At 39.9% G+C, this 27722-nt stretch overlaps 1 protein-coding gene across 4 annotated transcripts in view; it reads right to left on the reverse strand.

Annotated features, from left to right (window-relative positions):
* The window catches only part of cfap61 (cilia and flagella associated protein 61), a 45259-nt gene that overhangs the window by 9472 nt on the left and 8065 nt on the right, over nucleotides 1–27722 (reverse strand). For all 4 annotated transcript variants that reach the window (XM_006793484.3, XM_006793485.3, XM_006793486.3 and 1 more), the window contains 10 exons: nucleotides 25781–25820; nucleotides 24466–24602; nucleotides 23515–23641; nucleotides 21175–21252; nucleotides 20289–20495; nucleotides 18519–18647; nucleotides 13264–13391; nucleotides 7507–7599; nucleotides 6113–6281; nucleotides 4824–4995 (listed from right to left, as the gene is read on the reverse strand). In XM_006793484.3, coding sequence (XP_006793547.2) covers nucleotides 4824–4995; nucleotides 6113–6281; nucleotides 7507–7599; nucleotides 13264–13391; nucleotides 18519–18647; nucleotides 20289–20495; nucleotides 21175–21252; nucleotides 23515–23641; nucleotides 24466–24602; nucleotides 25781–25820 — 1280 coding nt within the window. The remainder of the gene's footprint in view (nucleotides 1–4823; nucleotides 4996–6112; nucleotides 6282–7506; nucleotides 7600–13263; nucleotides 13392–18518; nucleotides 18648–20288; nucleotides 20496–21174; nucleotides 21253–23514; nucleotides 23642–24465; nucleotides 24603–25780; nucleotides 25821–27722) is intronic.

The following is a 27722-nucleotide window of genomic DNA, read 5'->3' on the forward strand; positions in this document are numbered from 1 at the left end:
AACAAAGCGGGCTAACATTAATATTTATTGAAAAAAAAATCTTCCTCCAGATATAAGAATGAATCTTTTCTTATGGACTCAAATAAGTTTTGCTGGAAAAGTGAATATGGAACAAGCAAAGCTTAATACTAAACAATATATATATTAGCTGTATAATACCAGTAGGCCAGCTCTAATAGTAATTTGGTATGGCTTTGCGGGCCAGAGTTTGACACCTATGGTTTAAATGATAAAAGCTGCTCTTCATGACATGACAGACCTCACTGTTAAAAGGCAAGAAACTATCCATAAAACACACACTAGCTGCTGTATTCACACTCAGCAAAACTTGACCTACAAAGTTTTATATTACTACAACATTTATTGAGAGCTTATAGTGGCACAGTTGTTACCTTCCACTCTGAAATCTGTGAAAAATCAGCCGCTGTCCCTTCATTAATGACAGACATGAAACGTGATGCATGAGAGGACTCAGATCCAAACAAAAAACTGCAGTAACAGCTTTCTGAAAACAAAAAATGAATTTACATGCATTTTTCTCCATTTAGGAGCTCTTGTATGTTTTTCTGATTGTGAGCACAACAGATGTTATTGTCCAAAGATACAATAAAAATAATCTCTCTTTTTCAAACCAATGTTTTCCAGTCTACAGACAATAGCTCAGTCTGCTCAGGTTTCACAAACGGCCTTGGAAACGAAGGGAAAAGCTACGCATTGTTCTACAAGAGGCCCTCGGCTTGCTGAACTCTGAACCACAGATACACAAGGACAAATGAGAGCATCTGAATGAGTTTTCCTTGTACTTCAGCTCCTCGTGCTTTGCTGTTTGTAATGGACAGCACCTCGACCGCAGGACCTTCATTCCAAAGGTCCGACAGACAAAGAGAGCACAAACTGAAACTTTATATGTGCGTGAATTCATGGCAACTCACGTAAACAGAGTATTCCTAGTTATACTAAAACTAAGCTAACAGTGAAAAATCCTTTCATTAAAATAACAATACAATTTTTTTGAAAAGAGAGAACGGGTGCTTAAAAAAGATTTTTTTTGGGGGGGGGCATTTATATGATTATCTTCAGTTTGCAAATATGTTTTTTGCAAATGTAACAAATAAATAACAGATCAAAACAACTGCCTGCTGTCCAGTGAGCCTGTGACTGTGTGGATGGACTCAAACTAAGCTAAGACCTCTCAGAGAGTGGACCTGACCAGTGAATTGTGTGATATGGAAATACAACCTTAGAAGGCATCGAGTTAACCGATGCCTTCCAAATCATGTTCAATTGAATACTCTTACAGTTTTTGTTCCTGTTTCATGCAGGTCACCGGTGAAAATATAATTTAATTACAGAGGTTAAAACTTTAAAAAAAAGAGGGAGCAAAAGTAACAAATAACAGCCCTGAACCTAATGTGAAAAAAGGCTGGAAATACAAAAAACCTGAACTACAGCAAACCATAAACGCACTTTGATCAATAAATATTGCTCATAATCTTGACTTACATCTCGACAAAATCAGATCTTATTACAGAAGCGTGATGTTTTGAGTTCAGCTCTGGCTTTACCAGCCGAAAAATCAAAGCTTATCAGCAGGTTATGGCGTGAAATAAAAAACACAATGTTAATTAACATTTACATGATCTGTGTGACTTGTCAGTTTTGTTGATGGTTTCAGTGAACGGTGGAATGATGTGTCAGTATGAATTATGGGATGTTATTATCTCCTTTCCTGTCATGAAAGATGGTTCAGCTGCAGGAGGTAATAAAGGAAGCACAGAAGCACCTTTCCTTAGTAACAACAGAATTCAAACAGCTCTTATTGTGGCTGCCACACCTCTGGGTCACTTCACTCAGTCATGAACCTTCCAAAGGCTATTCAACTGCACCTGGACTGTGAAGAAAAACAGCTAATGCTACTGTGTTATCTGAGGTAGCTTTTTTTCCATCATCTGTCTCTCTGTTATTAAACCAAAGTAAGGTCACATTGACCCAGTGGTCTTAGCTAATTATAGGCCAGTCTACTCTTGAAAGAGTAGTTGTAAAGCGCTACCTGAAACTTGACTGAAACTCTTTAAATAAGCCATTCCTCTGCAGAAGATCAGAGCTCATCACAGTACAGAAACAGCTTTGGTCAACGTTACAATCTTCTTATGGCCTCTGACAGTGGACTCATCTCTGTGCTTGTCCTGCTAGACCTTCGCAGCGTTCGATACTATTGACCATAATATCCTATTAGAACAATTATAGCATGCTGTAGGTATTACAGGTACTGCGCTGCAGTGGTTTGTATATCTATCTTATTGATTCCAATTTGTTCATGTAAATGGAGAGTCCTCTTCACACACTAAGATTAATTATGGAGTTCCACAGGGTTCAGTGCTAGGACCAATTCTGTTGACATTATACATACTTCCCTTAGGCAATATCATCAGAAGACATAGCATACATTTTCACTGCTATGCAGATGACACCCAACTTTATCTATACATGAAGCCAGAAAAAACACACCAATTAGTTAAACTGTAGGAATGTCTTAAAGACAATGACGTGGATGACCTCTAATTTTCTGATTTTAAATTCAGATAAAACTGAGGTTATTGTACTCGGCCCTATAAAATCTTAGTGTCTTACCAGACATTTAATCTAGATGGCATTACCTTGGCCTCCAGTAACACTGTGAGGAATCTTGGAGTCATTTTGACCAGGATATGTCCTTCAATGCACATATTAAACACATATGTAGGACTGCTTTCTTCCATTTGTATGATATCTCTAAAATTAGAAATAGCCTGTCTCAGAGTCACGCTGAAAGACTAGTTCATACATTAATTACTTCTAGCTCGGACTACTGCAATTCATTATTATCAGGGTGTCCTTAAAACTCCCTGAAAAGCCTTCAGTTAATCAAAAATGCTGCAGCAAGAGTACTGACAGGGACTAGAAAGCATATTTCTCTTCTCTATATTGGTTTCTCTTCATTGGCTTCCTGTTAAATACAGAATCAAATTGCTGGGGTTATCTCTGTATTACTGTTGAATCTTTATCTAACAATATAAAGTGCCTCAAGGTGACTGTTTTTGTGATTCTATTTATATATTTATATATATTCATATTATTATATTGCAATATAATTAAAACTGAATTGAAGTTGCTACATTTAATCTGCTTTTAGTATAATCTGAGGCAAGTTCAGAAATGCCTTTCTTGTCTAGTTTTATCAGCACAGGAGGGGTTGAAGGCTTTCACGGGCTGCTGTTCATGGCCTCTGTCCATGGTACTGAATGAGAGCAGCGGTAAGATGAGTTAGATTTATATAAGCCATGATCACATGCTGCTAATATCATTGCTATTGACAGTAAAGAGCTTACACAAACACAGTAGTTTGTTTTGGAAAACTACCACATACTCTGACCATCTCACACAAATACACAAAATGCAGCTAGGAGTGGTTGGGAGTGTTTTATCAGCTGAGCTCCTTTGGTTGCTATGATACACGATATCCACAAAAGTAAAGTGTTGCATGAACTCCACTCCACCTGACTGCTGCTTAACTGTTACACCCACAGGGAAACAAAATGCCACTTTAATCATGATCTTCCGTATAATTACTCTGGTAGTTTGGGGATTTAATTTTGCTACAGGCAGTACTGACGTCTCCTCCATTGTTGCTTAGCATTCAATGGTTGGACAATGTAGTTTTTGTCTTGCCCCTCCTAAACTGTGATTGAACAGCTGGGTTTTCCCAGAAGGTCAAACATGTTCAACTTTCGGTGACCATAAACATAAAAAAAAAATTAAAACTTTCCCTGCTTCTGAGAAAAAACCAAAACAACACAAAAGACACTGTAAACAGACCCTCAGTCATCAAACATCGATTAGTATGCACAAAAAATAGATCCCGTTAAATGCAGTCTTTCCCTCTCATTGGATGTGTTTTTCCTAATTTTGTGAACACACTAATACGTTCAGTTAGCATGTCAGCTTTAGGATTTCTGTCATTGCACATGTTCATATGGCTTCATGAATTCATAAATATCACAATATGTTGTTTTGTTACTTGGAAACAAAGGAAACATTATATTTAATAGCTTACAGCTGCACATGCTCATTTCGTAAATATTAATTGTCATGTTCATGCAGGACACATTAGTTATATAAACAACTGTCCCTGCTGACATCTTTGTGAAGTGCTAATAATCTCTGTGTTGGTGGAAATGAACCGAGCATGTTATATTAAAAATGATACCATTTGCATGAACATTGCTGGAGCAGGATAATAAAATGTTTAAAGATCAACTGTAATGTTTTTTTTTCTATTTTTGTTGGATTTGTGGTAAATCAGAGAAACTTCCCTGCAGTCGAAGGCAGAGATTTACATACACTCTTTGTTTTCCTTCTGTTGTTATTATTAAAATATGGAAATAAACATGGTATCTGCAAAGGTCTGTCTCTGCAATTTGCATGTATTAATGGTTTTCCTTTATGACTGGAATCAGCTAATTAGTATGTATAAAAGCCTCACTCTAGATCACTGCACAATTCCTTCAGAGAGCAGATTAATTTTGCTTAATGACACTGTGCATTTTCCCTGCTCTGAAAAGCCCGGCTCTCAGAAAGTGATATGATAATGGAAAATGGATGGAAGAGGCCGACCTGATTCACGGAGATGAAAGATTTCTCTGCAGCTAATTAGCTGCTAATTATACCGGGCCACTTCAGCAGCGACTGGCTGAGTAATGACATACTACTACAGATTAATTTTAGGTGTTCTCTGTGTGTGTGTGTGTGTGTGTGTGTGTGTGTAGGCGAGGCTTTCCAGTTACCCTCCAGCTCCAAAAAGTTGGCACAGAGCCAGCGGCGAGCAGCCATGCAGTCGTGGAGGTCGTTGAGGGTGAAGAGGTTGGAGGGCACGGGCCCAGTGTATCTGCTGTGAGTGGAGTGCAGCTGGCTGTTTGTGACAGGCTGGCTCACATCTACACCAGTGGGACACGGTACCTACACACACACACACACACACACACACACAAAACAAATTAAATTCATTTCTTTAACTTCTTACATTTCAGTCATACAATAGCAAACAGTTAAAAGGAGACATCATGAAAGGAATGCTGTGTGTCACCATTATGTGCAAAGTGTCCTTCAGCATTGACAACAATCATATAACAAGACAGTGTGACAGACCTGCTGTCATGGTCCGAAGGTGTGGGGATGTTCGTGAGCTTTGGTTCTTTTATATTTATTGATTTGGATCACTGTTTTGATTTTACTCTCATGCTGACAATGTTTTTTATTTTTTGTGAGCTTTAAATTAAATCATTGAGTTCTGGTCCCTGTTTTTCATTCCATTGTTGTATTAATCTCCCCAGTCTGTTCTCTCCCCTCTCTCATGTATGTGCCTTCTTGGTTAAACTTTCCCTGTTTATTCTGTCTTTTGTATGTTTCCTGTTTTACTTTGACAGTTGGCTTTTTCTTGTGTGTTGTCTATAGTTTTAATTCCTGTCTTTTTCCTGCCCATTTCTTAACCTCAGGTCAGAAACAAACATTTTGTTGTTATTTTACCTGTCTAAGTGCTGCAGCTGTGTCCTCTGTGTCAGCTTTAAAGAGCTATAAATAGTTTTTTTCTCCTCTTAAAGTTAGAACTAAATTATAATGCCAAAGGAACATCGATGACACAAGGACGTCATATTATGTTATTGTTTTTTGTAACTCAGGTATGGCTCGAGTGTAGTCTGTGAATCCTGTTGATGCTTAAGCAAAAAAAAAAAAACTACTGAAAACACAGCACTTTATTAGGGACACCTCTGCTATCTAATGCAGTGAAATACAACTGTTTTATGATTAAAAACACTTCTCTAAAGCTCATGCTTCAATTTTTGTTGAATTTATAAAAAAAGTTGATCATTCTGATTCATGGTTATTAGTGTGTGTGTAGTGGGGGTGGTGCAGGTGGATGTGACTGCATTGTAATGAGATGTTTTCTGCTATTTTCTCTAACCAAACAGCACACATAAGTCGGAAATATTTTTCACCCTGTTCACACTGCAGCAACAGCTCTGCAGTCAGAGGAAAGACTTTTTACAACTCACATTAAAAGAACCAATCATCTCACCCGATACTGCAGGCCAGTACAGAGTATGAGGTGGTCGTAGGGCACCTTCTCCCCACTGGACAAGAGGACGTATTTGGACTTCCTTCTGATGCCCACCAACTTCCCCGTCACCACACTGATGAAGGAACGCACTGGGATCTGGGCCAAGTCTCTGCTGCTGTAGGCATGACTGCATGAAGATGAGAAGAAGAAACTTAAACTAATAGAATTATTTAATGCTAATTTTCTAATACAAGCCTCCACAATGATGATGATGCACTTTCAGTTAGAAATCTGTATTTTTAATATGCTGGCCGGTCTCTGGCACAGAATTCGGCTCAATTTAAAAAGAAATGTGTACAAATGTTCTTAATGTTTGTGGAAATCACGGTTGAAAATCACCACTGAAAGTATTCTGACTGGCTGCATCACCACTTGGTATGGCAGCTGTAATGCTCTGGACCGCAAAGCTCTGCAGAGGGTGGTGAGATCAGCACAGCGCATCATCAGGACTGAACTGCCAGCCATGACGGATCTCTACAGACAGTGCTGCATGAGGAAGACACAGCGGATCCTCTCTGATCCCAGCCACCCCAGCCACAGGCCTTTCACACTCCTGCCGTCCGGCAGGCGGTTCAGGAGCATCCAGACCCATACTACCAGACACAGGGACAGTTTTTACCCACAAGCCATCAGACTTTTGAACTGCTGACATTCCATACACACCACTACACACTCACTACAATTACAGGACTCTGCACACTGTCACTTCAACAAATGCTACTTAAATGCTCACTGCACAACTTTGTACAACCTGCAGATACTCTTGCACAAACTTGTAAATACCAACTTGTCTTAAATGTAAATACCAACTAAATTCTCTAATATTTAATACTTTTTTTCTACTCCTTTTTATTGTTGTTATTATTATTATTTTATTTTTTTTTACTACCACTGCTATTTTCTGTTATTTTCTTCTCAATATAACTGCACACTCTCTATATGCTCATGTAAAGCTCAGGAGCACGAGCCAAAGAATTTCATTATGGATAAATGTGGTTACAGTGTTTATCTGTACATGACAATAAAACTTGAAACTTGAAAACGTGTACAAGAATCTGCAAATGTGTCTGATTCATTAATGTGAAAGAGGTTGCCTCACATAGTGGCAAATAGCATTGCTTTTAAAGTTTCTTTCATAATATTCTGAAATAATAATAATGTCATGTTGCGTTTACATTTTTCCTTCTAAAACACTGTTTTTAACTGAGTTTAATTACACTTAAAATAATCACACACTCTGATGCTTTTCCAGCTGTCTGATGGTATGTCGATATATATCCAACATGTTTGGGAATGCAAGATGGCACGACAAGGTTTTCCATTTTCATGTGCATGTTGTTCTGTTCACTCACCTTGTGGAGAGAAATCCAGCGTCCTCGTGGTTGTAGTCGCCAGGGAAACCGTGTGTTGAAATGAGGGTCAGGCTGTTGAACCTCAGGTGAGGGCTGTGAGAGAACAAACAGCAGCGAAAAGCATGAGTGCTGTTCCACATAACGCCGTGAACACACAGTGAGAGGAGGACGCTGGGAAGGACTTCACAACTTTTGGAAACGCAATCACTGAAACATAAAACTCATGTTACTACTTTAAGTGTGTGAAACTGGAAATTCTAGATAACACTTTGTACATTTTTATACAGTTTGTGTTTTTTTATACTGTTTATTTCAATCATTGGGACTTTATTCACCCCCATCTGATAGTATTTACCAGGCTGCTCTGGTTCACAATTGATTCATCGGCCAGCCACGATTTATTATTCTTTACCTCCCACCACATTCCCTATTCCTAAACCAGACTGAAGGGGCTTCTTTGTGCATGGCTATGGAAGGTGTGTGACCCTTGTCCTCCAACAGTGGAGGATGCATGCGGAGAAGCATTCTCTCCAGAATATTCTTTTTTGGCTTGTCGGCCACAGTGAGCACTGCTTGTGATGTAGAGGTGGTTTGGCCAGACTGAACAGCAGGCGCCATGCTGCCCAGTTATTACAGTCTTTACATTTATATATATATATATATATATATATATATATATATATATATATATATATATATTTGTGCAGATATATGTTTGTGAAAATGAATAAGGCATGAACTTGCTGATCAGTGTGCAGCAGTGTATTGTGTTGAACAGATCATTGTGTTGTTGGCTGGCAGGGAGAGCTATTTATATGCCGGTGTGTGTGGGCCGTTTTGATGCACACACAAAAAAAAGAAATAGAAAAAAAATAACATTTTTGAATTGCATTTTGGGTTTTTATGTTTAGACTTTTGAAAAAATCAGCCAAAGATTCAGAAAATGTGTGTAAACTGTTGAAGACTGTAATTTCCATTTTGTCCACAGGTGTATAAAAACATTTAGAAAAGCAGACTAAAGCTAGCCACAAAAAGAAGAAAATATGAAATAAAAGTCATAACTTAATATAGTGATGATTTTGTGTTACGGGAATATAAGGCCAGGTAAAGAATCATAGATAAGCTAAGACAACAAAACCTTTATTGGTCCCACAGTTGGGAAATTCAAGGATACAATGACACAGTTGACATTTTAGATGCCGAGTAGCAGCAAAATGGAAGTGCAGTGGTTGGATAACAATAGCAGCAAGCACTGAGTATTGCATACTGAGCTATAAGCATATGTCTATTAACATGTTTACTTTTGACAAGAGTGAAGCTTTTTTATTTTTTCTCTACTCTTTCAACATTATTTATCCAGAAAGTTAGTTTACAGCACTCAAAGCTACCTTTATCGTAATGTTTAAATGTCTTGAACACCTGAGGAATAACAACCTTTCCATATTTCACTTACTCAGGCTAATCAGTCTTCTTCTCAGGTCTGTGTGGGTGTGTCACCACTGACTGACAGATGTTCCTGACATTCGCTTGTGGATACACAAACAGCTAAAGACACCTCGTAGCACACCTCTAGTATACTTTTGTTTAATTTAAGTATCCTCTGTGCTATCTAAGTGTAACAAAACTGCTTAACACCAATTTAACAATAACTAAACTATAACTAAACTTAAGTAACACTGAAACTGGGATGTTGTATAATGGGTCGTGGTTTTTAACCGGTTATTTAAATATGTATGCAGACACTGAAACTGCAACGCCAATATTAGACTGAAAAATGTTGCCTGCGTCTGAACAGACTGTTATCCACCTTTAACCTGAGAACACAAACATAGCAGAATGGTTTTATGAACTGAAACGGCGGTGCATTGAAACGTTGTCATGATAGCCCATCCTGCACCTTTAGCAGCTCATTTACTGCGGACACTGCGTTTTTAATACACTTGAGCTTGATTTAAAGCCGACTCCTGACACCATGGTCCAAACGAGAAAACAAGTTCTACAAAATAGAAACTATAACAGATCTGAATGTACTAAACTGAAAACAGCTATTTATACCATTGTCACACTGTCTGGTTTGGTTTTGTTTTTTTTTTTTTGGGGGGGGGGGGGGGGGGGGGGGCGGGCTTTGTAAAGATTGACAAACGTAAATTACACGGGCCTAAAAAAAGCAGCTCAGGAGTTTAGCTTTAATTCAAAATTCAGTACACTGTTGAGATTACATATTATGGTGCTTTTACATAAATCATAAACCTTTTAAAATCCCTCTGTTTACCAATGTAGCCATGTTTACAAAGCGTAAACCTTCTCAGGTGCACATTCTCCAGCCTGCTGATGCGTTTGTGGTTCCTGAGCATGAAAAACCGGAGCCGTCTGAGCTCTTGTGAGTTTACTGTTGACAGTATAAACCATCTCTTGTGATGCAAATGGCCTCCTTTGTTGTGGCCGACAGGACATTACACAGCTGATAACAGCAGTTCCAGCTCCTACGCTCAGTGAATAGCAAAGTGTGTGTGTGTACCTCGCAGCGTCCAGCCTTATCACCCTGACACTCTGATCACCTCCTGCTCTGTTCTTATCTTTGCTTCCTGCTAAATTAACGCCCAGCGGCGCACATTGACAACACCAGACACCAAAATGCTGCTAAACCGATTGTACATGGGAAGGCTGTTGTTTCATATTAGTGAGCAGTTATAGCAGTAGATACATGCAGTGAGGCATGTGGTAAACACACGATGGCTGTGCTTGGTTCCTCATATTGAAGAGGTACTTTAAGGTTATATCTGGGATACAGGATTGTTACAGGACTAGAACTACAGCCAAATAACCAAAAACAGACTTTCCTGGGTGCTTATTTTACCTGTAAAATATTACAGGTACTATTAAATATCCTGCACCACAGCTCCACGGAGATAATAAACAGAAGCTGATTCCAAAGACACCACCTGGTCAGCTGAATGAAAATCTGCTTAGCACTTTGACGTGAGCCAAAAGTTGCTGGTTTGTATATAATGCTTTCATTAAATGACTCATTATACTGCACATTTTGTAAAGCTGGTCTCAGATCACACCTGTAGGCTGACTGCAGTATTAGTCATAAACCTTGCTGCTCCATCTTAGTGGGTGGTACTCAAATGCCAACCTATGGGGGTGGAAAAATGAGCGAAATAAGCAAAATTCCAGTTTTTATGAATCAGCATCCACACAAGACAAGCAAGTTGCTCTGTCACTGGCAGTTAGTTGCTAGCAGGCGTTCAATCTCCAGCTCACTAAAACTCTAATGTATTTACCACCTTGTCATATGTCGATTAATAGTGTCCATCACTTTCATTTACATTTTTCAGTCTCTCGGGATCTGCACACTTCACATTGGCAGTGATTATTTTGCCCATCACTGACTTTCTGCGGTTTCTGGTCCTCACAATAATACTGATCCTTTTCTTCGTGGACACCACATTACTTACACTAACGAGCAGGTAATAGTATGATAAAGTAGAAGAGGTCATCTACAAATCAGAAGGTTGGTGGTTTGATCCCTGGCTGCTCCTGTTAGCATGCCAAAGATACTGAACTATGAGTTAGTCCTGACATGTTGATTAAAATGTGAATGTTAGGCTAGGAAGCATTTAGGCATATAAAAAATGCTTGTGTTATTGAGGCTTGGGTATAAAGTTACTGCTATAACTGTAATTTGGGATGTGATAACTAGCAAGCTGAGAGACCTTCCATCTACTGAAGAAAGAAACAAACAAACAAAAAGGTAAAAATATAAATGATTTGATGAATCACCTAAAGTAACTTTTCTTTCCTTTAAGTTCTACATTACTGACCTGTAGATATTAGCATAATAAACACATTTCCCAGCAAACAATATTTATAGCTGGATCAGATAAAAATGCCTCCGTGCTTTGTGTCAGCATTGGTTTAAGCGTTGCTTTCTGACATAAACATGCGAATAATAACAACAACACAATAACACAGCAACAATCTGACAGCGACCACAGTCAAACTTTCTTGTCAATCCGTGCCAGAAGATGGATTTTTTGTTGCAGCGCTGAGGCATTATGGCCCATTACTGGCGTCTGGATGCGACAAAATCAGCAGCTCTGGATTTGCTCTGTTATCTGCCGGTGACAGACAGCTGTGGTGACCCTGCAGTCTGACCGCGGTGAGCAGAGGGCTGACCCGCCGCAGAGCTCTTTATCTGCCTGACCCCGTCCCAGCCAGTAATGGAGGGGGGGGGGGGCTGGACTCAATGAGCACAAGGAAATCTGTGTTGGTGTGGAGGGGGGTGGACATTTGGGCAGGGCTGATAAGGGGGGCCCCTCGCAGGCCGAAACTGACCCATCTTTCACCCTCTAAATGTGTTGCCGCCTCACCATTAGTCCAGTAGACACTAACTGCCTCATTAGTCAACTCATTAGTGACAGCAAACACAGATCGCTGCAGCAGATCCTGACGAAGGAAACAGTGGAGTGGCTAATTAAAGGGGGCCGGCTCTGGCCCCGCTGAATGCCAGGCCTCAGACAGCTGCGTGCGCCTGCCCCGGCACCGCCGCAGTGCCAGCCTCACCGGCTCTATGAGCGCTGAGAGATCTCGCTCTCTCAAAACAACAACCCTGGTTGCCTGGCAGCTATCAGCTGGCTCTGAATCAGCAGCCCTCTGCTTCTTATTATTTGCTGGAGCAGTTAATCTCAGGGAGCGAGGACAGAGGCAAACAGAAGACGCCTGAGCTGAAGTCAAGTGACATTTCCAGAGGTTTGGATTCCTGGCATGAAAGGCGATAAAGAAATGAAACAGAAGCTCGAGCGAGAGGCTCTGGGCTACTCGGGCGCCTAAACACGTTTCATTATAACATCTGCCAGATCTCTATTACAGCACCTGCATCATCACCGTGTTCTTCTTCTTTGCCACATGCAGTGTGACCTGTTCGTGCTTATAGCAGACATCATTGTCTGCAGACAGTTACTGATTCAGAAACACGAGGTGCATGTTTAAGTGTTTGTACTACAGGTTGCGCCACTTGATGATTCTGAGTGCCATTTACACAGACTTTCATTATTAGACATATATGGACACATCCACTGCGACCTATTTTGAATATGTAATCTTAAACACAAATTAATTTTAGCAGTTTAATCAATGCCATAAGAGCAACTTTAAAAGTTCAATCAATTTTTATTAAACATGAGTAAACATGATAAATTTATCAGGAACTACTTTTAGAGGTGGATTAATCCATATTTGATCCTGTGAGTATTTGGGGAACCGGCTGGTGTGTATGGTCAGATTGAATATGACTATAATGATTCATGAAGGAAAATGTCACACGTTGGTGGCAACAGTGGCACTCTATGGCACAAAGGAACAATATTGTATACATCGGGCTTTGGTTACACTTGTACGTGGCACATTTACATCTGCCTGTTCACCACAAACTACCCGACAGACAGAAACTCTTGGGAGCACTTTGAGTGTATAGGTGAGATTCTGAGCAGCTAATGAAGCTGTGTGCCGTGTGCAGCAGAGCTGTGTGCTCTGTGCTTGATGGGGACTTGGAGATGATAAGGTGCATACACAATGCACAGATGGTGAGAGGTTTCTGTGAGAGGCTTAATAAGGGCTTGAGCAAATTTTTGCCCCGGGACACCAAACAGCTAATCGGATCAGAGCGAAACAGGAAAAACGCTGTCACTCCTGCCACAAATTTAGAAAGTACAGCTGCAATCAATCCTGGAGTTAGTTCAGAGGCAGACTCACCAGGAACAAAGCACCTCGAGGAAAGCTAAACCTGTGTCCGAAGCTCCCACCAGCACAATCCGGGTATTAATGGTGACCTTTGGCTCCATGGTCAACTTTCTGCTGATGAGGCTGAGAGCAAACGGCGCCTAAGAAAAACAAAGAGAGGAGAAGGTCTGTCATGTTTACCCCCATCTGGAGGCGACACATCACTCCCAGAACAACTGACACCATTTTCAGGAAATTAAATAAATGCAGCAAATGTACTTATCATTACATAATGACCTGTCCAATTTCTCCCATTCACAGCTCAGCAGATTTCATCAGGGCGCCTCATCAGCCTGCAAGCTTTCAGCTTTTCTCTTTATACTCTGTGACATTCAAGCGCGACTCGTGCTGAATCTTAGGCCCTAAACGTCTGCGCTGTGTGAAACTTAATGGACACGCCATCAATCATGCTTTTCATCAGTTTTCAAAAAAGTTCACAAGCGTTTGAGCAGAAACGGCTCAAAGCAAAGGGATTTTCTTGCGTAAAAGGAAAAAGGAAATTACATTAAATGCTGCAAATTTCCAACAGCATATGAACTTTTTATACATCTTTTTTCAAGGGAAGAAGAATTTCAATGAGCTGACACGCAATCTGCCAAAATATGCAGATTCCTGCCTCCCTGCATAAGCGTATAATTACAAGTAGCATGAATAACATTTTGTGCAAAGCACATTTAATTTTAGCCAAAACGGAAAGCCCGCAGGGATGGGAAGAGATCAAATGTGTGACCTGAGAGTTAAGGAACCCTTTTCTCCAACAATCACAAAAGCGTCCCACAGGAATTGGTCGAACACGCCGTTCCAATTTCCCAATTCTCCAAGGCCAATCGTCTCTCTCGCCTCCTCTCACTGTGATCTGAGGCAGCTAATGTCGCCTTCATTTTCTATAATTAAACAGATTGGCCCCACAATGCACCTTATTGAATGAAAACAACACTGAGCAAAAAAAAAAAAAAAGTAAAAGAAAAAAAGTGTGTGTGTACGTGTGCGTGTGTGTGTGTGTGTGTGTGTGGGGGGGGGGGGGGGGGGGGGGCATGGGTGGAATTAACTTTTGTGTGATATTTAAATAAATTTCCACGAGGGCATGTGAGCCCAACATCTGTCACACACACAGAGGTGTTTTGGCACAGGTTTGACTGTGGGAGGAAAACGAAAGAAGCCTTGGTTATTTTATATGATAAATAAGCCACACACTGAAAAATCCAGCATCAAAAAGTCACAAAAATTAAACTTTGCGGGTTTGATTTTGAATTTGTTTGGTAATTTAGTATATACCAAGCTTTTGTTTTGAAGCAACATATTTCAAAAAAGGTTGAGAGGTGTGTAATGCTTAAAAACACTTAATGGAACAACTAATTAGTAACATGATTGTGAATTAAAACTATCCCGCAGAAGCTAAACCATGTGTATGCAGCCCTCCGGGTAATTTTAATTTTAGCAATACAATGCCAAACCACATTCTGCAATTATTCCAGCTGCACGAGCCTCTGAGTACAGACTATTTATAAAAATGTCTGTGATTACTAAACAATTAATGCCACATTTTGGTCCTCGAATTAAAGCTGAGAGCGTGTACTTTCATGTTATTTGAATATTTTTGTACAGTTAAAACCTGAAAAATGTGCTCCAAAATAGATGGGTGTAACTGTATTTTTCTTTTTTTTCATTTGGTCTTTGTACAGCATGTCGGAAACAGGGTTTCATCTCAGGAACTTATGTAAGCAGTAAAAGTCAATTTGTCTTTATTTTAATTTTGAATGCACAGGCTCATTATTTTTTATTTTTTTGCTTAACTGGAGATAAAGTAGCCTTAGAGTCGATATGTTATGTATATTGTGTGATTGCTGCAGTTAATACTAGGTTAAATCATGCAGCAACCACTGATGCTAAAAAACAAAATTAATTTCATGCAATAATCTGCAGTTCCACTAACGACCACATGAGGCAAGCTCCAAAGTGACTCGATCCCCAGATGTCTGGGTTAAGATGATTTACCAGTATTAAAAAAGCATGTTTAAAAACTGGTGCAAAAAGAGTGTTTTGGATGCTTTTATGCATAAAAACTTCCCAGTGGGAATTTTGTCATAACTGGATACTGGAGTTATGGGTATGGAGGTATGGCTGTTATGACTGATTATTATTGCAAACTGAGCCTGTGCTTGTTTTGCTGAGTGAAACTCCAGTATTTTACAGGTTTGCTATTTTGCACTAATTATCAGACAGGTGTGTGTTTGTGTGTTACATCCATGTAGTTTATGAATGCAGACTGATAACAAGTTTGTCAGAATTAGATGAACTCCACTCTCTGGTCCAAATACGGTCACTCAAAAAAACCAACATGGGTCCAATAATTTCCCACATACTACTCCTGAGAAGTTGTCTAAAGCTAATTTAAGCAAGTTTTATTACCTGAAAGATGATTAAGAAAAAGTATGAACAGACTGCATTACTGTTCTCTAAATTATATTACATTTATAAATATAAACTGGGACATCCTGTTTGAATATGTAAATGAATATGAAATGAGCAGCACACTGGCTCTGAAAAGTCTGTGACAGCTTTTTGGTGATGTCACTGACTTGCCGGTATCATGTGCGCCTTAATTTTGAAGATAAGATCATGTCATGACCGTTTTCTGGTTCATTTAGACTAGCCTTTACCCTGAAGAAAAAAAACATCTCATATTATTATCTCAAGTTTGTCTGTTCTATTAACTTTTAAAATAGATAAGACAACAGTGTTTTAAGCTGATGTCTCACGCAGCTGCTGTAGGTCGACATTTATTGAAACTGAGCTTTACTTTATATGTAAAAACCCTTCATATGTTATCATATACTGGAAAAATTAAATGCCTAGATGCATAATTCTGAATACTACAGGAATTAACCAGATGAGGTAATCAGATGAACAAAGCTCTCGTCTCATCTGCATGTGAGGTGGAGCAGGTGCAGCCGCTCTTATCGCGCTGGAGGTGCCTCACCTTTGCCGCACACAATGACCACGGCACTGCGTAACATGATCCCGTATTGACAGAGAGGGAACAGGTGCTTTAAATTTGATTAATCATCCCGGGGCCGACATCGGGAGGAGGCTGGGACAAAGATCTCAGAGTCAAAGCTGTTATCAGGCAGCGTGGAAATCATGACTGGCATGGGGCTGGCGGGAGGGGAGGGGGGTGATGGAGTGAAATGAACATGTTAGTGTACATGGTGACGCCTCAGGTGGAAAGAGCGCTGCTGAACATGGGGTAAATATTTGAAGTGCAGGATGTTAAAACCAATCAGCCAGGCTTTAAGCCCCAAACATGGTTGACAGCTGAAACCATGCCCTTATTCACACAGGCTACTTTCACCTGCTTTTCTCCACCTTTTACTGAAGTCATCTTAAGAAGCGGCACTTCATATTTACAGAAGAAAATATGCCTTAAACAGAGCGACAAACCAAGGTACTAAAACCCAGGCTGTTAGTTTCATTTTGAAGTGACCGATGCTCAAACTTTCCTGAGGGGAAAGTTTGAGCATCGGTCACTTCATTTTCTTTATTCTGTTGCACTTTTTCCCTTTACTTAATCAACTTATAGTGGAAATCAGGCAACAGGTGACAGCTCAGCATACACTGCACGTGGAAGATAATGCAAGTGTTTTCTCTCACTTTCAAATAATTAATCTCAGCTTTTTATTATCATCAGTGCTGAGCTGACACACATACAGGTGAGTATTACTCTTCAAAAAGCATCAAAGCTGATCTGAAGGAAAGCGATGGCCTGACACCTGCCTGAAACACTCTGTGCTGGTTTTCCTTTCATTTGTATGTTTAGTTACAAGAACAGACCTGCGACAGATGGTCTGACTCCCCTCAGGGCATGGTCTCAACATCATGGAGTCAGTCTGGGATTACATGAACAGACAGAAGACTGAGACTATAAGACTGAAGCCACAGAAGATGCTGGAACAATAAACATACCAAAAACCTTAGTGCCATTCTTGGACCCAAATCATCTATGTTCTCGGCAGAATGTGCCACTCATTCAACAAACCTTAAACCCTTTTCACTGAGTCAGACACAATCTGTCCTTCCCTAAAATACTCTAAACACATTCTCAAACACTAAAACACAAGAAAGCGAACCACAAAGATAAAATTGGAGGAAAACTACAACACAGAAGTCCGATCTTAAGCAGTTCTCTGATGTAATTTAATCAATATATGCCGGTTCGGAGGATGTCTGAGGTTGATTCCAGCAATGGATGGAAACACTGAGAGGCAGTGAAGTAATCGGAAGGGCAATCTGTGACACGGCATGTTTGTTTACATGGACTCACAATGACAAGAAACAAAAGAAATGACCTCATTCCACGTTTCTATAACAACAACATAAGGTTTACTTGATTCATGCTTCTTATAACCATGTTGGGGTAATGTGGAACTGACCACTTATAAAGTCTTCTGAGCTATTCAATACAAGCAAATGTAAATGTACAAAGATTTAGTATACATTCCTTCCACTTATCCAGTTCAGGGTGACAGTGGGGCTGAACACTTTTTTTTCATATCTGAATGAGTGAATTAGGAAAAAGAAGTAGGAAGAAGGACTGCAGCCACAATCTCAGGTCTTTACTGTATCCTGATATTTCATTTCATCTCATCAGTAAAACTGTAAAACTGGAGCACAACTGGAAATACACACTACATTTTCACTGGTTCTAGGTGTTATCTGAATGATCATCTGTTATTTTGAGTGGAGGTTTAACAGTTTGGATGTGTTTTGTGAGGTTTTACCTGAGAAGTCTTTGTGTACCCAGCTTTGAGCCTGAGACAGTTAAATCCTCAAAGGATTTCCCTAAAAGTTAAAAAACTAAATCTCATCTTCTGAGCCAAACACTGTGTGCTGATTAGTCCATCATGCTTTTTTGCACATGAATGTGGGAGAACTTTTGTAGTTAGTCCTCAGTAGAGTAGTTTAAAAACATTTGTTTCAAAGTGAATGTGATAAACTGTTGTAGGTGTGGGGAAAAAAGCTGTTCAGAAGCATCTCTAAAACATGAACGTTCATTCCATCAAACTGTGCACTTCATCCTCCAGCAGTGAGTTTCTCCTGCATACCTACAGTTTGTCTGAACTCTTTTGAAACAGCACCGCCTGGTGGCCACATGTGCACCATGCTGTGCTCCCTGCCATCTAAACTCCCTGGCAGGAGGCTTCCTGTCAGCCTGCTGCTGCTGTGCCCACCTGGTCTTCTGTGAGGCGCCTAGATGGGGCGTTGATGCCAAGCTCCTCCAGCGGGTAGATGATCTGGCGTCGTGGGCAGACGGGGACGGCGCAGTTGAGGACATAATGCAGATGGTGGATGCAGGAATTCTGAGTGCAAAGAAAGAGGGCATGGAATCAGTGAGCACAGAAAGGGAAAATCCCATCGGAGGTTAAACAGCAATCAGTTTGGGGCTTTGGGGGGTGGGGGGGGTGGGGGGTGTTGCAACTGGAAAGCTACGTGGTGATAACGAGCTCGGGTGAAGAGTTAGCTGATACAAGCGTTACACCACTGACACACGCTGCCCAAGCACAGCTAATTCTCTGCTTATCTTCTGCCATTATTCCATTTTCACATCACGATCCCCCAATCTGGTGCTTGTTTGTGGAAGTTAATTAGCAGAGAAAGTGGAGGTCTCTACACGTTGAGGAAATTTCTTATTATGGCGTGGAGAGGTTGAGCTGGCAGCGCTGTCGACACCTGCTGCCCCGACCTCGGGGACCGGCAGCCTGCTGTAAAAAATGACCTGCTGATAGGCGCAACACGACCACAAACCCGTCTCTCTGATCAAGTTAGACGGCCACGGAGCACAATTCCATATCCAACCTGTTCTCTCCATAAATAAAAGTTTGCTGAATTAGAGGAAACCATTAAATGAATAAAACTCAGTATAAAAACATTTGGTTTTATTTATGTTTTTACAGGGTTGTGAAAAAAATTGTTTCTCCTGGCTTTCAACAGCTTATTTTCCCTTCCTGCTGCAGGGATGATCTAATCTAACTCTGCCTTTATTCAGGCTTTCTGTGACTTAAGTCAAAGTAATCAGTGATAATCCAACACAGAACTAATACAAACTGAATTACTTAACGAATTACTTAACGAATTTATTAAACCACCTGTCATAAAAACAAGAAGGCAAATGTATCAAATGTTTGAAAATCCATTAACATCAGAGAGCATTCAGCCAATGATTATGTCCTACTGTACATTTGGACTATTTTATCAGATAGTGTTTTCCAAAGTAATTCATGATCAGAATGTAAAACACATTTACATGTATAGATTCATTCCAAAGGGCTCTCATGCCTCAGAACGCATAACAAACCGACATACCGACGGTTTGAGGACATGAGGACATGTTGCGCGTGGGTCATATACAGCCTACTTTGATCTTAAGTGGGTTGAACCTGTGAAACTACATGGTAAATGTGCAAAATTGAGAAAAAGTTCTAGTAGTTCAAAGTGTAAAGTTTTCATTAATTTACACAAAATGTTGTATCTTTCTTTTGTTTTTTGTTACTGTGGACTTACTGTAAAAAAAAACCCCAGACATTTCCTTAGCATTTACTGAAAAAACAGGAAGTTTGAATGAAACTGGGGAGGTGGTCTTTAAAAGCTGGCTTATGAAAACACGGTTAAAACTTAAAAATCTATATGCACTCTTTTTCCAAAGCCAACCTGTGGGCCGGACTCTCAGGCCAAATCTGGCCTCTGGGCCTTATGTTTGACACCCCTCGTCTAGACTGATTGTGTACCTTTACTGACTACCTGTGCATGCACTATCTTGCTACCTAGACTGGGGTTTTATAGTCACATGATCTGTGTAAAATGGATTTGTCTTTTTTTTTTTTAAACACTTTTTACAGCGTGCACTCGTTAGTTTGTTACACTAATGAGCAGCCTTGCACCCCAGCTGGAAGTGGCCCAGTGGTTAAGGGCTAAGCAAGGACCTGGAAGCCCCGTGCACTCACCTCCTGGCTGTGGTAGAGGGGGTAGATTCGGAGGTACAGGCAGGATTTGCGAGCCTGCCGGAGAACCTCCTTAAAGAAGTTCTTGGAGAAGTGTTGGACGGTGGTTTTGAGGACGAAGTGGAGTATCTGAGCGTGCTCATCGTAGCCATGGTGGCTAAAGTAGATGAAGCTCTCGATGTTGTAGTGAGCACGGATGTACTCGATGTCCTGACAAAGACACAGATTCATGTGAGCTTGACGACAGCGGAACAAATATTTAGGTTTTTCTACTTTTACGTTTTACATTTTGCTTATTGCAGTTCTTTTGCCTTTGTTGCCTATTACTGTGTTATTAGACCATGATAAAGTATTGGTATGCCATGTCATATAATAGCTACAATATTAAGAATTAATTAAAGCTATTAATATAACTTTAATTAATTTTATTTGTACATTGTCTTTTTATTTATTGTTTATTTTATCTTATTTCAAATTAGTATTTTATTTAATAGAATATTTTCTTAATTATTTATATTGTTTAATTGTTTTTACTGTTGTTGTTGAAGGTCTGCTTTTTTTTTGCAAGTATCCCATGTCCACAATGTGTCCTAATTGGCCATTTAGCATTAAAAATAATAAATAAAAACAAATAAAAGCGGCAGATCGATGGAGCATAAAAATGAACATGAAGCACAATTCCTAATGGGAAAAAAAATTCCAGACTTTAATCATATAAAGCACAGCTCTTTAGACAGAGAAGCAGTGAATAGCCAGGCCAGTGTTCAAAACAGCTCGCTGGCAAATCCATTTACCTTTTATTAGAAATCTTTTTGCTCCTTTAAGGCAGAATGGGGGTTTAAATGGTCAAACACTTCACACTTTTACTAATAAACCAGACTTCTAGTACCTGCTCATCCTTGATGATGACAATCCCAACTAACTCTGCTTCTGCCTGGGCGACGAAGGCCTGCAGTGGAACGGCATCCTGAGGAATAAGTGAACCAAACAAAAACACATCAAATTTCCGTGATTCCACTGAACTACACACGAGCAGAGTGCACTTTACTTGTAGCTGAGACCAGTGCCATGAATACACATGAAGTGGCTGCATTCTCATTTGAGAAGTAATTATCAGTGTTGGAGCTGCGGCAGTGACAGCTGGGGTGTCAGTCAGAGAGGAAAATCCGTTCAGCTGAATTCTCACCAATCTGTTCCCTGGCACACGAGCCGATATTCCTCGTTATTCCAAGACAATCATCACACCGCTCCAGTTACACTCGACGGTCCAAATTAATCACCATCTCATTTTTTAAAGTTAAGGGGAGCAAAAAGAGTGTTACATTTACTATATTAACCCTTTGTTGACGTCTCTGGGTTTGGAGTCCTGTTTGACTTTGTTTATCTCATGATGTGTTTCAGATTTTATGATATTGTTTTTTTAACTCTTGGTTTTTGTGTTGGTGTGCAGGGCGGAGTTTTCTGCCTGCCTGCCTCCACCTGTATTACCTCCTGTTTGCTCCTCTTACCTGTTTCCTACTATCTACCAACATTCCCTGTCTAACATCCATGTTTCCTAAATTTTGGAACTGCGGTCAAGTTAGTCAAGTTAGTTTAAGAAAGGTTTGGAGTGAATGAAATGACCCTGAAGTATCTGCATGGCAGCTGTAATAAGAGCTGTCTGACTTCTTTAAAGAGTAAGCAAAGGTGCTTTTATGCTTCCTTTAGCAGAGGACACACTGGAGCATCTTTAACGAAAGGAAAGCAGATACTACTACTTCAGGATCATCATTAATTAGTTTTACTTCAGAGAGTTACACAAAGGCTGAAAAAAATCAGGAGTTACAAACATAATAAGCTAATCTCAGAGTCACAAAAAATTTTCTTTGATTTCACAGATGAGATGAAGTAGATGTTCCTCTTTGTTTAAAATACAAATTTGTCTTATTTAAATAGAACTTGTTACGAGTTGTTTCAACTTGTAGTTGAAACTCATTTTCTGCAGATATATCTGAATTAGGGGTGGGTTTTTATAATCGATTAAAATCGATTCTGGCTTGGATAACGTAAAATCGATTCATTAAAATCCTGAATCGATTTTTTAATATAAATTTATTTTGCCCGAAATGCCAGAATCTCTGGTGAAATCTCACAAAATTTCAACAACCACCAAACAGCTAAGACAGTAAATGAGAGCAGGAACACGGATTCTGCACAAAGACTTAAACACACAGCGCAACCCGCGGATCAGAATCAGTGAGATGTCGCCTTTCTCACCTGACCGCACAGACACGGTCGGGGCTGAAAGCCGACAGCTCGCTGATTCTGATCTGTCGGCAGGTCCGCGCTTTGTGTTCATGCCCTTTATGCGCTGATTCTAAAGCTGTTAGTTTTATCTCCCTCCAAACAGACTGAACCAGCAGCAAAAGAAGATCCAAACTACACTTCACATAAACATCGTCATGTATTCACTCTTACTTTTACTGTTTTGCTTCAACCACGATGCACAGCTCTCTCTCTCGCTCTCCCCCCCTCTCTCTCTGTACTGTTTTCTGCATTATTGGCTTGCTTGTTACGCACAAGTCTACCGTTGTTTACAGCACTGTCGGCCGATGGGGTTTTTTTTTTTCGTTTTATATACTTCCGAAAAGAAAACCTAATTTCTGCCGTTCAATACTGAACAAATTTAAACTTTTTAGAATTATGCAAAATGCAAAACGCTTAGCCCTGTCTCTAATAAAACCGCTGTAACTTCAGAGGTAATGTTCATATGTTGATTGATGGTTTTCTTTCGTTTTTGATGTACTGCAGAATATTTTTATAAAATCCCAGGCCAGGAAAATCGCCTTCATGTTTTTCTGTGTTTTATCTTCAGCTACTTTGACACAAAGGCATCTGCTGTGATGCTCACACCTTTGATAAAGTCTTGCGTGTGTCAGCTTCCTTTTTATAGATACAAAAATATGTAAATGTACTGATCTGAATTATAATATTTCTGACTGTCAAAATTTCCCAGATTCAAATCGAATCGAATTGAATCGAATCGAATCGAATCGAATCGAATTAAATCGAATCGTGGATCGAATCGATTCGGGACCTTGTGAATCGGAATTGAATCGATTCTAGAAATCAGTGACGATACCCAGCCCTAATCTGAATGTGTGAGTATTTGTCTGATCTAAAGCACAGCTGAGGTCTGTCTTTGTGAATCTGACTGCAGGTGTGTTAATAACAGTGTTTGTTGGCTGACCCGGTCACAGCCAGTCTCGTAGTAGCGGTCCAGGTCCTGCAGCAAAGACTCGTTCAGACTCAGATCCTTCACCAGAGCAGAGACAGCAGAGCGGTCCAGAGCCACGGCTGGCCTCACGCTCAAAGACCTGTGGAGAAAAAACACTTAAAGAGTCTGTGGAAATGCTTTGTATAGTGCTCTGAGCCTTCATAAATGATTTCATGGTATAATCACTATAAATGACTGAGCAGTTCATGCTCTGTATCGATGCTGTTTTAAAGAATGTGTTGATCTCTTGGGCTCAGCACTGCAGGAGTACATGGATGATTTTTCAAATTTCACTAAACATACTCAGCCACTTTATTAGGTACAGAAGTTCAACTTTACAATAACCAAAGTATCTAACGAGCCAATCACACGGCAGCAACATGATGGATGTAGGGCTGCAGAAATGATCACGACAACCTTCTGAAGTTCAAAAAGAGATTCATAATGGAGGAAGTAATGTGGTTAAGTCACTGAATGTTGCATGGCTGTTGTGTCAGACAGCCTGGTCTGAGTATTTCAGAAACTGCTGATTTAGTAGGGGTCTTCCCACACAACCATTTCTAGGGTTTGCAGAAAATGTCAGAAAAAGAGAAAATATACAGTGAACTTCAGTTTTCTGAGTTAAACTGTCTGGTAGCTGTCAGATGTCAGACTGGCCAGACTGCTTCGAACTGATTGGAAGGCAACAGTAATTTAATACAATGAGTTCAAATCAATACAAATAACCACTCAATATAACCAAGGTATGCCGCACAGCGTCTCTGAACGCAAAACATGTTGAACCTTGAAGCAGAAGACCACACCAGTGGATATTAGAGGAAATGTAAATGTTAAAAGTGACAGAGTCATTAGGTTCAAATACACTATCGGTGTTGTTCATTTGTCATTTTGGGAAACAAACAAAACTTGAGCTGTGAGAGTTACCTGACTCCATCGCGGTGAAAGATATAGAGCTCATGTTGCGACAAGCTGGTGGGAATTGACGGCACCCTGATAAAGTTCTGCAACAGGGGGAACTCAGTGGACAGATTTGGAACTGTGATAACGCAGAAGTTCTGGTCCTGACACAAACAAAGATAACACACATCAACAACTGAACAATAATCCATATATGGACAAAAACACTGGGCCACCTACAAATTACACCAACAGGAGCTGCATGACCATGCTCGGCATGAAGCTCCTGGGGTGCAGTTTTGTGCTGATGTTAATGCCAGAGAAGGTTTGGGATGCAGTGCATTGGTGACTTTTATGCAATATACAGCTCAGCACTGTAACTTTAGATGGTCCTCCACTTTGTCACTGAGTCGCTGTGATTTCTAAACTGTTCGACTTTGCAACAATGTCACTTACAGCTGATTGTGTAAAATCTAGGAGAGAAGAAATTCCATGAACTGATTTGTTTCAATGGACACATCCTGTTACAGTGCCTGTCCAACTGTGGAGCACCTATCAGAGCCATGCAGTGATTTCTGTTTGTTTTAGGAACGTAATACAATTTTTATTTATATACAGCTTTTAATGATCAAAAACCCCAAATCAAATTGATTCTTCTTCTCTCTCCAGGCCTAGCCATCAAAACAGCACAACTTTAAGGCAGGTTGTACCGAGCAGCCTTGAGATTTTGGTCTTCTGTTCGGAACAGACCATCTAAGAAATTTGTACTTCGCTTTGTTGAGTGAAATTCTAGTATTTTACTAGCTTGTTTCTAATTAGCACTTATTAGCAGTGCCTGTGGGTTGGACCCATATAGTTTATGGAAGCTGACAACTAGTGTTAGCGCATAACTGAGGGTTAGCTGGTTACTGGCTGTGGCCAAAATGCTAATGCTCAGTTAGTTGCTACATTTGGTATAGCCACCTCTTAAGTACACTGTGTGGGTGCCCCGGAGTTATTGACTAGGAGACTCCCAGACAAAGTTTCTCTGATTACCAACTGTAGTTGTTCCCTGCCCTTTTTTTTGTTTTTCCACATCATCAATTACAAATCAACTGAACAATTGCTAAAATAAAATAAAAATAAAAAACCTTTAAAAAATAAATAACTAAACATCTTAATTGCCTGTAACTTTTGGAAAGTTAATTCTCACGTGTTAAAAAAAAGCTTTAATGTCCAAAAAAGAAAAAAAAAACATTTTCAGGCATGTGAACCACTCTCAAGTCTAGCGAAAAACCAGGGGTCACTGACATAATGTAGAGAACATCTGACAGAGCTTTAAACTTGCAAAGATGATACTCACGGGGAAAACCTGGAACAGAAAAGGAATAAAGTCCGCTGATCTGGAAGAGAAGAGGAAGAGGAAGTTAAGTGAAACTACGAGTCTGTGCCAAACTGGTGATCACTGTGGTGGAACAACTGTCCGACCAATCTGCCCGCTGCTTCCAGCACGACTTCTCGCCTTCAGCTCTCTGTCACTTTAAGCGTTGCTCTCATTAATAACGTGCTCACTCTCGGCAGGAAGCGACTCGACTCCATATTCAGTAACAGCTGGGAGGTAAGGCGGCGGTGAGGGGGGCTCAGCGGGAGCCAACTAACAGTCACTCTCCCTGCTTTAACGCGGCATATGACTGATGTAGCTCTGGACGGCTGCCACCAGCGCTGCCGAGTCAAAGCCTCCAAAAAGTGAGAAACATATTTTAATTAAAACATGGAATATTTCTGAATATTTTCCCCATTTTTAAACGGTGATATCTGACAGTCGACATCTGTGAATTTTGCAGAAGTTGCCTCATACCTTTTAATAACTTTAGCTGCCGTGTTTACTTTACTTTTCCATGGCCTGCACATCACTTACATAGCCAATATTCTTTACTAAACATTTTATTATATCTGGATTATGACTTAAAGTGTTTTTATACTACAATTTCAGGTATTGACTTAAAATTGTACATAAATTTAGATGCTTATGATGAAAGCAAACACAAAAGGAATCGCAGTGACACAAAATGTCTAAAATCCAAAAATGAACACGAGAAAATCAGAAAACAGTGTTGGGAAAAATAAAGCAGGCAACACAACAAGCTGACAAAAATTGAGGAGCGATGCACAGAACACAGCAGGGAGGATAACATATGTAAATTAAATAAGTCAGTATAATAATTTACTTATAAAATACGGTTTTCACATACCAAAGTGCTGTACAGGGTATGTATATCTATGCACATGCACACATGCATACATATAATTACAATACATATAAAACACTAATTACTGTAGGTCCACATCATGTGGACGTCTATGACAGGTGCAGGAAATTGACATAGTTAATAAATGTAATATTTTTTTATTTACCAATATCAACATTGTTGTTATCAATATGATACATATGAATATGGATTATATATAAACAAACACAATTTGTTATGTGTTAGCCTATCGATGTAGTCAGTGCATGTGGGTTTTTAAAAATATTATTTTTTATTTTACATTTGCCTGTTTTCTTTAACTGCTTTATTTATTTTAACTGATCAAGTTATTGGTTTGTAACCAGGTTAAAATGGTAATTTATCAAAATGAAATACTGAAATTGTTGAAATCCATGTTCAAAGGTGAAATTTACAGAAGAGGATTAGGGCCACTGGGGGAAAAAAAAGAAGTTGGCACGTAATTCTGAGATTAAAATTAATCCCCCCCGTTTTTAAAAGTCATTTGAAAATTTCAAGTGTTGGGGCCAGTCTAATATATGGAGGGGCAACTTATTCCATATTTTGGGGGCCACAACAGCGAAAGTTCTGTCCCCCCGGTTTTTCAGTCTTGACATGGGGACAACAAGGAGTGACTGGTCAGTTCATCTGAGAGACCTTTGTGGAGTGTATAGGTGTAGCAGCTCTGCCAGGTAGGCAGGCCTGGCCATTTAAAACTTTAAAAGCAATCAATAAAATTAAAAAAAAATTCTAATAGACAGGCAACCCATGTAAAGAGGGAAGAACGGGGGTAATGTACTCGTGTTTGCAAGTACATTTTAAGGTTATAAACAGGTAAACCATGTGACAAAACCAGATCCAGAGTGTGTCCATGTTTATGTGTGGGACCAGTGGCAGACATTAAAAGCATCAAGTAAAAAAGTCCTTTGCCAGTGGTTTAGTAGAATGTCTTATAAAAGAATTAACTCTGACGGCACTTTTTTGTGACACCAGTACAAATGGAAATGGTCAACTTTAAGTAGGGCTGGGCGATGGAAG

This window comes from Neolamprologus brichardi, chromosome 15 (assembly GCF_056152115.1).
Source record: "Neolamprologus brichardi isolate AB-2024 chromosome 15, ASM5615211v1, whole genome shotgun sequence".
NCBI lineage: Eukaryota > Metazoa > Chordata > Actinopteri > Cichliformes > Cichlidae > Neolamprologus > Neolamprologus brichardi.